The 12536-nt window shown below is 43.2% G+C and overlaps 1 protein-coding gene across 1 annotated transcript in view; it reads left to right on the top strand.

The window, feature by feature from the left end:
- Positions 1-12536, top strand: part of SLC1A7 (solute carrier family 1 member 7) — a 118000-nt gene that overhangs the window by 86847 nt on the left and 18617 nt on the right. The window contains exons 5-8 of the mRNA XM_077453314.1: positions 1385-1607; positions 7008-7107; positions 9935-10168; positions 10568-10762. Of these exons, the coding sequence (XP_077309440.1) occupies positions 1385-1607; positions 7008-7107; positions 9935-10168; positions 10568-10762 (752 nt within the window). The remainder of the gene's footprint in view (positions 1-1384; positions 1608-7007; positions 7108-9934; positions 10169-10567; positions 10763-12536) is intronic.

Here is a 12536-nt window from a genome sequence, read left to right as displayed (position 1 = left end):
AGAGGATCACGATCAATCACTATCGTTCACGATCGTTCACCTATACTGTGTCCGCTGAGACCACATTACACCAGTACTTGCTCCTGCAAGTGGATACCTCTAGGCTCCATTGATTTGAGCCTATGTGAGTGCAATGTTTGAAGCTGTATTAATAGAATAAACTTTTTACAATGATACTGCACTTTGTTTCATTATATATATCCATGATATTGGATGTCACGTGTGGATATCGGGGGATATTTAACCCTGTAAAGCCCCATATGAGATTTTCTGCTGATTTTTTCCTTCAGATTTACCAAACCATATAATATGAGGTCAAACCTTAGGAGTTTCAATTTGTATGCAATCAGGCAGGCCCTTGCACTACATGGTTTTGGTAAATCTGAAGACAAAAATCAGCAGAAAATCTGATAGTGTGTATGGGGATTTAGGGTTGATGCTGTTTTGTCGAGCATGAGAGTGCAACGTGTCATCATTCGGTGAGTGTTTAACCACTTCAGCCCCGGAAGATTTGACTGCTCAATGACCAGAGCATTTTTTTGATATGGCACTGCATGGTATTTTTTTGATATGGCACTGCATCGGCACTGCATCGCTTTAACTGACAATTGCCGTGCGACGCTGTACCCAAACAAAATTGACGTCCTTTTTTTTCCCCACAAATAGAGCTTTCTTTTGGTGGTAAAAAGACAGTTGATTTTGAAAGAAACACAATATTTTGTACTATTTGCTATAATAAGTATCCCCAATTTTTTGGTCGGCAAGGGTAACCCCCCAAAGGGGAGTGGTAACACTGCGTGGACGCGGCGTGGTGAAAGTTTTGAAGATCCCACATCAGGATGTATTTAGCTCTCCTTGTCTGAGACAATCCAGTCTCATGTATGGACTATTTTTGCACAAACTTTATTATTAATTGTTTATTTATGTATTAGTATTGATCACTATCACCTGTCACTGGGTTTATTCACTTATACTGTTTAGAGCTACTATTTACTTTAGTTTATACTTTAAATGCTTATTTTTATTCTTAAGTTTATATTTACTAAAAGAATTGCATTTCCATGTTCTGTGTACTGTGGGAGACCAGATATAGCATGCAGGGTACTGGGATTAGTAACACTTTAAAAAGTCATATTGTGGCCACAAAAGGGTTAATATCATATTGGAAGTGCAGTCGTTCTAAATCGAATGGGTAGATCTGAAATGAGGGGAAGCTCTGCTGATTTTATCATCCAATCATATGCAACCTAAAATGCTGTTTTTTATTTACCTTGCATGTCCCCCTCGGATCTACGGTGACTTTACTTTCAAGTGCACTTGCAGTGCAACATAGATTTCCTTTAGTAAATAACCCCCACTATGTTGCCATTATTCTTTTTTTTAGTACCGAACCAAGAATGTGCCTGTGGTAAAAAGTGGGAAGACAACCTCTTCGGATAGTATAACACACAGAATCCTCATCTATGGAATCCAGGACGAGAATGGATCACATATACAGAACTTTGCTCTGGATATTACCCCCTCCCCTGATGTGGTCTACAAGTCAGAGCCAGGAACCAGCGAGGGAATGAATGTACTGGGCATTGTCATATTTTCAGCCACCATGGGTAGGAGGACATATTCAAAAAAAAATTCTCATGATAGTAGATAACAAATATAGTAATATGTATATATAGTATATAGAATAATAGATCATTTGTAGATAAAAAGCCCAAAAAAGAAAGTTAAATTGCCATCTAAAGTTATCAAATAACTTAGCCACCATGCTAGAGCGTATCTAAACCCGAGAACAAAAATACAAAATATTGAAGCAGTGCTTAAAGTGATTGTAAACTCTCCCCCACAACTTTGTCCCATGTAAATCAGCATAAATGATAAATGACAGTCAAAAGCACATCCAATAACAACATGGCCCCATGTTGTTATTGGATGTGCTTTTGACCGTTTGTGATTGAATCAATTTCTCTGATAACTACTGTAATTTTGTATTTTGTTTTATTTCTTGTGAATAAACTTGTTTTTTAAAATATTTTCTTGTTTATTACCAAACTAGGCACCGCAATAATCCCCCTTCTTCCCAATTACAAATAAGAGAGGAGAGAAAAGAGCAAGAAAGAGAGGGGGAAGGAAAGAGAGGAGGGAAGGGGGAAGACCCCGCAAGGCATACTAGTCGGTTATAATCCGGGGATCATTACTCAAGTATCTGATCCACGGACCTCAGACTTTTTCAAGCACTTTAATTTTATCATTTAGAATTGCCGAGAGCCTTTCATTTACCATGAGCTAGGGAAGCTTGTGCTTTAAGTGGTTGTAAACCCTTACAATCCACTTTTTACTACCCCAGATATCTCCTAAACCTGCACGGTTTAGGAGATATAGGAGATAGCTCTGGTATCAGCATGTGCTGACGTCATCGGCACGTGAGCACTGAAGCAACGGCCTGTTTGTGCCATTGATTCAGTTGACGTGCCATTACCGGCAGCCACGGTGACATCACTCCCGCGCACGCACGCGGGAGTGATGTCACCGTGGCTCTGGCCCATCACAGCACCGGAGCCCAGAAATGACTCCAGGAACGGGGGCTTCGATCTAAGGTAAGTATTTCATAATAAGCTAGTATGCTATGCATACTAGCTCATTATGCCTTTGTCTTGCAGGTTTTTTTTGTACATTTTTTTGAATTGGGTTTACAACCACTTTAAGCTGGTCAAATGGAATGGCAGCCGACTTCCAGTTTCTAGTTATGGTGATTTTAGCAGATACAAATATGAAAGTGAGGAGTCGTCTCTGGTTTTTTGAGGCTTCACCCACCTTGCAACCGAACAGAGCATGATTAGGAGAATTGCGTAAATTGGTTTGAGTGAGGGTAGTAAATATTGATTTCACATTTAAAAGTCACATGATCATTATAAGAAAGATTACAGAATGTAAAACTGAATATACATGATTCTGCACATGCATATGCCTTACTCGTCAGCCAAAGTCACAACCCAAAATATAAATGGTTTTATGAGTTTAACATTGCAGTGTATTTATTGTATTAAAATTACATTAGATATAACCTTTGGTTGTTGATTTCAAAATGACCACATTTTGTGACACTTCTTATCCTTTTTCAGATATAACATTATGTAAAGTAGAAATATTTGAAAACGAAAACCTTAAGATATACTAAATTATAAGTCCCATGTGTTCCGAACTTTCCAACACAGTCTTCTGCTGAGAATCTATAATTGAGGAAAATTACTTTAGGAATAGAGATTCCAGGTGCGCCTGGATTAACATAATTACTGGGAATAGGCTGGAATGTTTAGTATATTTACAGTGGAAGAACCACAGCAGCCATAATAGTCTGTTGTACAGCATGGGGCCCGATGCGGGGTCCCCATCTGTCTTATAGTCACGCAGCTCTTGTGCTATTGAGCTTTTTGATCCAAAACCTTAGCAGTTTTTACTAAACATATAATGGAAAAATTAGACTACCTTCAATAAAACAATTATCAGCAGAGAGATATATGTAAATGTTGACTTTTCATATCAAAGTCAAGCTTAGTTCTTTTTTATTTTTCATTGTTGTTAGTCCTTTCATGTGACAACTAGCTACTTTTTTACTGTCAAAACATGGAAAATTTACTGGCAGACAAAACTCTTAAGATACCCCTAGTGGTGGACTTTTAAGGCACGTACAATAACTGTCCAAAAAATTCTTCTAAGGATTCAAACAATAATTTTATTGAAAAAGTAAAAAAAGTAGAAAGATATATAAAAAACAAGGAATGTATAAGTATCTATACATTCCTTGTTTTTTATATATCTTACTACTTTTTTTACTTTTTCAATAAAATTATTGTTTGAATCCTTAGAAGAATTTTTTGGACAGTTATACTGTAATATTGGCTGAGCATGGCTGGGTACGGCTGAGCATGGCTGGGTATCGCAGAGTATTGTAGAGTATGGCTGGGTATCGCAGAGTATTGCAGAGTATGACTGGGTATCACAGAGTATCGCAGAGTATGGCTGGGTATCGCAGAGTATGGCTGGGTATCGCAGAGTATGGCTGGGTATCGCAGAGTATGGCTGGGTATCGCAGAGTATGGCAGAGTATTGGCAGGGTATTGCTGGGTATTGCAGAGTATTGGCAGGGTATTGCTGGGTATGGCAGAGTATTGTATTGGCAGGGGATTGGCAGGGTATTGCTGGGTATTGCAGAGTATTGGCAGGGTATTGCTGGGTATGGCAGAGTATTGTATTGGCAGGGGATTGGCAGGATATTGCTGGGTATTGCAGAGTATTGGCAGGGTATTGCTGGGTATGGCAGAGTATTGTATTGGCAGGAGATTGGCAGGGTATTGAGGGATGGCTGCTTCAATCCGATCTCTCCCCTCCACTTTACAGATTAGTACAGAGAGGGGAGAGAGCGTTGGAGCGAGCACATTGTAAACGTCCTGGGTGTAGAAAGATGGCCGCCGCTTTGGAGCTAGGCCGAAGCCACTGCCTTTCCTAAGGCCGAGACCGTGGAACGCTCCGCGGATCGCAGCATGTGCCGAACCGAGCGGGGTGACCCATTTGGATCATGGATCGGTGACGATCCATTGCACCCCTAATATGAACATGATATGGAAACACTGACAATACCTATAACAAAGTAATTTGCTTGATATACACTTAAAAAGTCAACATAGCATGAAATTATCAGCCCCTGATATTTACTGGCAGTTGTAAAAAAATCACAGATTTTTATGAACTGTCAGTAAAATTACTGGCGGTTGGCAGCCCTGGGCAAGAGAGGTGAGAGGGGACAAGGCCAGGCTCAACTTTTAAATTCAAGTCAAGATTTGTATATAATTTAGGCTGCCTATATCTCTGTACCTGCTCATCGTTTTGAAATGCATATTTCATTGCATCCCCCCTTTCCAAAAGGAGCATTTAAAGAGGAACTGCAGTCTGCTCACATAATTTGTAATAAAAACATCTTTGCCATTATGACGCTTCCCTCCAACCAACTTACCAAATATGCTGCAGATATTTCCCTCCACTAAGTTTGGCTGCAGCCATTTTAACTGTGGGCAGCTGAAGCTGCTGCCTGTTCATTTCCTGGATTTATACACGCCTCCAGCTCTGCAGCTTTCATTGGCCCTCTTATGACTAACCCCCCCACCTTCCTGGCAAACTCCCATGAGAGTAAGAGAGAGAGAGCTGTGCATGATGTCATAAGCCTAGGCTTTTTACCTGACAAGAAACAGGAAGTAGGCCGTATAAGGTATTTACTGGCAGAAAAAAAAAATGTTTTACTATCCAAAGTTAAAACAACAAGGACAGAAGATTTAATAGATGGAAAGTGGAAATAATTTCTGAAGGTCCACTTTAAGTAGCCATTGAAGCACTATTTTTGGAAAGGGAACATGTTAGCATAGCCTAGCCCTCAAGGCAGGGAAGCCAACCCCTAGTAGTAAACTAAAAATCAATCAAATAGGCACAGAGGTGGGATTTCAAATTAATAAAGATAAAAGAAGACAAACTATGGTACCTGCTGTAAAGGATTTTTTGGTTTTAAATGTTAATAGCTCACTTTATCTGATATATAATGTATATACTGTCTATATTTTCCAGAAGCATCTGTGAACCTATGCTTAGAATGGGTTAGGACAACATATTTAAAGAGAAAAAAAATTTGCCCCTCAATAATGCATTTTCTGCAAACCTCCGGGAATTATGTGGGTAAATCTAGCATAAGAACTGAAAGCAGAAAGGGTGCAAGGACTGCTGATAGGAGTCACAAAATGTACAGGTCAGAGTCATCTCAATTTGGACCATTGATACAGGTTCAACTTCTAGATTGTTCTTCTGCAACCCCACACAGCACCCTGTGAGCGTTCATATTCTGCACACCAAATGTTAGGCCTCTCAATGGGTTGCTGCAGAAATCAGTATTTGTTTAGGATGGGGATCCCAGCGAGCTCCCAAGGACATTGGAGAAAAGGACTGACACCTTACTGGTGGCTGCACTTGTATATTATATTCCCCTATTCTGATTTGACCTTTTGGTTTTAGGGGACAATAGGAAATGTGGGCAACCAAGAGGAAGCATAGAGATGGAATTATGGGAGCATGAAGAAAGGCCCGGAGCATTACCGAAAGCTAATTCAGTGGAGGCCCGACATGACAAGGGTTAATAGGCTTGAGGGAGAGTGAGAGTAAAGGGAGGGTACATAGAGTAGGAGCTGGCAGTTCTGTGTGGAGGGGGTGGACCCGGGACAGGAAATCCAACAGAGAGGAAGGGGATGGTACACACGAGCACCACGAGGAGAGAGGGGAAGGAATTTCCCACCCGCCCGCCCTACAATTTTGGTGGACATTGTGTGTGTATATGGTGGGGGTATGGAGCGATCAAGGGGTTTGTTGTGGCAATAGGTGGGGTGCAAGGTCCTTTTTAGGCATATGGGCACATCAAAAAGTCATGGTGTAGGCACCCGTCTGAGGTACAGCTCTCAGTTGGTATATAGGTAGAGGTGATTCAGTTTGCATTGTGCGCTATACAAGTATTTCATTCATTCATTCAGTTGTCTCCGAGTTGGTGGTTCCGTGACTGGAGGCCTGAGAAGTGTCTAGCAGGTACAGTTCTGGGTTATACCTATTGGGACCTTGTGCTACATTTTTTATGATAAGACTGGATATATTAAAAAAAAGGTTATTATGATAATTATTATGGTATTATGTTATATTTTATATTTTGGTTAATAAAACGGCTGCTATGGTCAATTCAGTGTCGCATGGTCATTAGAGTGAGGGGTGGGGTTATTGTTATAGCAGGTTACAAGCCATAGTTAATGCCATAATCATGGTTTACATTTGGAAAATGTATAGTAATAGGTAAGCATATATTGGTTACCATGAGAAACAAGTCCATTCTCCTTTCTTCTTCTTTTTTTTTTTTTTAAATAAATCAACTACAGATATCTGGTGACATTATCAAGAGAACAGCTTGTCAAATTATCTTTGTTCTTTAGGTATAATGCTGGGCCGCATGGGCACAAGCGGAGTTCCCGTTGTCAGCTTCTGTCAGTGCTTAAATGAGTCTGTTATGAAGATTGTAGCTGTTTCTGTTTGGTGAGTTTGATGGTCTTTTTATCTGTATGAGGATGGGTACATAATAAAATGGGTCTGAGTTTAATTCCCAAATAGGATAATGTCTGCACAAATCATCTCCCCATGTGTGTTAGACATGTGCGCCGTCAGTAAATTTGTTTTGTTCCGTTCCGTTTTGTTTCGTATTAGCCGTTAATTCATATTTTTTAGTTTTCGTTAGGTTCGTTAACTTTTCATAACAATTACGAACGTTGGTTATGATGAATTTATCATTATGAGGGGCTCCCACCATCCCTGTGCTGTGCTCATTATGACGGGCTCCCACCATCCCTGTGCTGTGATGACTTTCTGGGTTTTTAACTTCATCATAATGATTAATCGGAATTAACGAACATTCTTATTTTGTCCGATTCTGAATCTCCCATCAACTACCAGTACCAGTCTCCCACTCCCATATTAAAAAAGGTCATTTTCCCAACACTCTCTCAGCAGCAGAAGAAAACCTCTGATCGGTCAACAAAACATCAGTCACGTTTCCGTTGTAACGGAATTTCGATCCGAAATTCGTAAACGAAATTTCGTATTTCGAACAAAATTCGGAAGCATAGCAATTCGTATTTCAGATTCTCCCGAATGTACAAATTTATGGAAACTAATAGCACATGTCTAATGTGTGTATATTTCTTTCTCCCACAGTCAAAACATGTTCCTCTAGGTTGAACAGCATTCTTTTATATTGTCTATAGCAGTGATGGCGCCCCAGATGTTTTTGAACTACATTTCCCATGATGCTCATCTACACTGCAGAGTGCATGAGGATCATGGAAAATGTAGTTCCAAAACATCTGGGGTGCCAAGGTTCGCCATCACTGGATAGTGTATCAGGCTCATTGAGTTGTGAGGTCCTTGGAGGTAGAGACACTTTTCCAAACAGGATATTGTTTACTCTGATGTGATCATGCCGTAGATGGTGGATGATTGTGTATCATGTAGTGTTTATGGAACCAGTGATAAATCTATAGGGATAGACAATTCACAGGGAAGCTAGAAAATAGCATAGCAGATAGAAGATGATTAGTGTTGTAGGCTAGAAGCAACATGCATCTAGAGTAGGGGTATTGAAATAAAATTCATCCAATCAGTAACATTTTCATCCAGCAGAAGTCCGAATCACATTTTTGTGTGATGACTCAGGTCCTTCACATAACTTCACAGCCCTCTCTTCCTAATGTCACAATTCTGTTCTTACATCAGTCCACAGCCCCCTGCATATCAGATTCCCCTTCACTTTTGCACCAGTTCTCATGTATGTGGCTCTGCGTGGCGTAGGTGGCATTTGAATGGGCTGTTGTGTCTGTGTTTTCTGCTGTTAAAAGTCCTGGCACCTTTTTTAAAAATGCAGCCGCATGGAAACTGCATGGTGATTTTGCAGAAAACCACAGTATGTATTTCAGTGTGTTTAAAAGTTAATGGGATCCCTGCAGATTTTCTGTTCAGCACCATGCATACACGTGATTTACACACACTCCCGCACCCACATATGTGAATGAGAATTAGCGCCCTCTGTTCCCTTTGCATGCTCCCCCACGGCACTGCCCCTCTTTACATTTCAGCACTTCTCCCCTTCACATCACCCCACAGCACTTCCCCCTTCACATCTTCCCCCCACAGCACTGCCCCGCTTCACATCTTCCCCCCACAGCACTGCCCCGCTTCACATCTTCCCCCCACAGCACTGTCCCGCTTCACATCTTCCCCCCACAGCACTGCCCCCTTTCACATTTCCCCCTACAGCACTGCCCCTTCACATCTTCCCCGCCACAGCACTGCCCCTTCACATCTTCCCCGCCACAGCACTGCCCCTTCACATCTCCCCCCACACAGCACTGCCCCCTTCACATCTCCACCCCCCCACAGCACTGCCCCGTTACATCTCTCCCCCAAAGCACTGCCCCCCCTTTACATCCTTCCCCTCCACAACACTGCCCCCCTTCACATCCCCCCTCAGCACTACCACCTTTTTACATCATTCCCCATACACATATCACTGCCTCCCTTTACATCCACCACCCCACAGCACTGCCTTCCATTACATCTCCCCCTCTTCACATCTCCTGCCCACAGCACTGCCACCCATCACATCTTCCCCCCACAGCACTGTCCCCATTACATCTCCCCCTTCCCAAAGCATTGTCCCTTCACAACTCCCCCAACCACAGCACTGCCCCCTTCACACCCCCCCCCCCCACATCACATCTTCCCCCCACAGCACAGCCCCCATTACATCTCTCCCCTAAAATGCTGCCCCCCTTCAGATCTTCCCCTCCACAGCACTTTCCCCTTCACATCTCCCCCCACAGCACTGCCCCCCTTCATCCTTCACCTCCACGACACTGCCCCCCTTCACATCTCACATCAGATGGGGTACTGATGATGGATGAGAAGACATGTGTCAGAATGGGAGTTCCAATTAATCGCCCAGGGTGTTTGAATTAATCGCCCAGGGTGTTTGAGGTCAGGGCTCTGTGCAGGTCACTCAAGTTCCATCTCACCAAACTCATCCAACTGTGTCTTTATGGAGCTGGCTTTGTGCACAGGGGCACAGTAATTCTGGAACGGAAATGGGCTTTCCCAAACGGTTGCCATAAAAATTGAATGCACAAATGTCTACAATGTCTTTGTATTCTGTAGCATTAGCTGTGCCCTTTACTGGAAACACCTTAATGCACTAATTTAAAAGGGTTTCCACATATGTTTGACCATGAAGTGTATATCAAAGAATGAATCAGTAGTGTAAGTGCTAAAAACTGGGGGCCAACTAACACAGTGAGTCCTTTATATCCTGCAGGTACTTTCCATTTGGGATTGTCTTCCTTATTGCAGGCAAGATCCTGGAGATGGATGACCCCACAGCTATTGGAAAGAAGCTTGGATTTTATGCCATCACTGTGGTGTGTGGCCTTGTGGTACACGGTCTCTTCATCCTTCCTCTTATGTACTTGTTTATCACCAAGAAGAACCCAATTGTCTTTATACGAGGGGTGCTGCAGGCTCTGCTTATAGCATTAGCCACATCCTCCAGGTAATTCTTGCTGGGATTATTATTGATTCAAATTCATAAGTTACATATGACATTTTTTATACTGGTAACAAATGTAGTTGCGCTGATTCAGTGTACTTGGTGACAATGCACCGGTAGACGAATAATTCTTGATTTATGCCTTTATGTTTTCATTTCCACTATGGGAAGCATACATAGCAGATAAGACTTTGCCCTTATTTTTAGGTCAACCTCAAAAATGAAAAACCACCTGCAGGTGCTCCATCGAAAACGGTTATATTACTGTACTGATCATTGTAATACTTGCTACTTTGAAAAGGATGTATAAAAATGTCAATGCCAACTAGATCTATATGATTTCACGTATAATGAAAAATCTGGAAACCCTTTTTCACATTGTGCATTGTTGTGCCTTTTCAGTTCTGCCACTCTGCCAATCACATTCAAGTGTCTGCTAGAGAACAATCACATAGACAGACGGATTGCCAGATTTGTGCTGCCTGTGGGTGCCACCATTAATATGGATGGGACAGCTCTGTATGAAGCAGTGGCGGCTATCTTTATAGCACAAGTCAACAACTATGAGCTGGATTTTGGTCAGATCATTACCATCAGGTGAGTTAGAATCACTTACTAGGGGATCACCAATGGACAATAACATTGTCCATAGCATACCAACCCTGGTGCATTTTCTACTCCCATTGATTGCAAACCCAAATGCCACGTACACACGATTGGAATTCTCGTCGGAAAAAGCTCTGATGGTTTTCCCGACTCAAGCTGTCTTGCCTACACACGGTCACATCAAATTCCGATCATTTATAACGCGGTGACGTACAACACGTACGACGCGACTAGAAAAAGGAAGTTCAATAGCCATTAGCCAATAGCTTCTGTCTCGTAGTTGAATCTGAGCATGCGTGATTTTTGGCGTGTCGTAATTGCATACACATGATCAGAATTACAGATAGAAAGTTTTTCCGTCGGGAAAATTGAGAACATGCCATCAATTTTTGGCTGCTGGAAATTCGGACAGCTAAATTCCGATGGAGCATACACACGGTCGGATTTTCCGATGAAAACTCTCATCTGTCTTTTTCTGGCTGGAATTCTGATCGTGTGTACGCGGCATAAGGCATTGTATACTCCCACAGACACCGGGGGAACTTTCTACACCCACTGATTGCAGTCTGCCCCCTAAAATCTGAAAGACAGTGAACTGACCCTTTGTTTGAAAAGTTTGCGGACCTCTCTGGAGGGTCAAATTCTGGTGGTAATTTATCTTTACAGATCCACCACACTATTCAGACCCTGAGCCACCTAATAGGTTAAAACAAAGGAAACCTGTCATGAGAAAAACAGAGGAATAACTACCGTATATACTCGAGTATAAGCCGAGATTTTCAGCCTCTTTTTTGAGGCTGAAAGTGCCCCCCTCGGCTTATACTCGAGTCATCGCCGTCTGACTGCTCGATCAGCGTATCGAGCAGACAGACGGCGGACATACTACAATTTGAAAGCCGCGCCTCCTTCTCCGCCTCCGCCTGTGATAGGCGGAACACTGAATTTCCCAGCAGCCTGTGTTTCGCCTATCACGGACATCGTCTCATCCTCGTCCGTAGTACGAGGATGAGACGATATCGGTGATAGGCGGAACACAGGCTGCTGGGAAATTCAGTGTTCCGCCTATCACAGGCGGAGGCGGAGGCGGGGCTTTTGAATTTTAGAATGGCCGCCGAGGCGATCCTGGCAAGGCACGGGACGGAGGCAAGGCAAGGTACGGCACGGGACGGGACGGAGGCAAGGCACGACACGACACGGGACGGAGGCAAGGAGGCAAGGCACGGCACGGGACGGAGGCAAGGAGGCAAGGCACGGCACGGGACGGAGGCAAGGAGGCAAGGCACGGGACGGAGGCTCGGGACACAGGTAGGCTGGACACACACACACACACACACACACACACACACACACACACACACACACACACGGACACACACGGACACACACACATGGACACACACACACAGGGATGGATGGATGGAGACACACACACACAGGGATGGATGGATGGATGGAGACACACACACACAGGGATGGATGGATGGATGGAGACACACACACACAGGGATGGATGGATGGAGACACACACACACAGGGATGGATGGATGGATGGACACACACACACACAGGGATGGATGGATGGATGGACACACACACACACAGGGATGGATGGATGGATGGACACACACACACACAGGGATGGACGGACACACAGGGACGGACACACACACAGGGATGGACAGGCATATCTCACCCTCGGCTTATACACGAGTCAATAAGTTTGCCAGTTTTTTTGGGGGTAAATTGGGGGCCTCGGCTTATATTC

The sequence above is a fragment of the Lithobates pipiens genome, unplaced genomic scaffold (genome assembly GCF_037356315.1).
Source record: "Lithobates pipiens isolate NorthernLeopardFrog02 unplaced genomic scaffold, aLitPip1_a1.2 Scaffold_23, whole genome shotgun sequence".
Lineage (NCBI taxonomy): Eukaryota > Metazoa > Chordata > Amphibia > Anura > Ranidae > Lithobates > Lithobates pipiens.
This window is presented reverse-complemented; position numbering and strand designations above follow the sequence as displayed.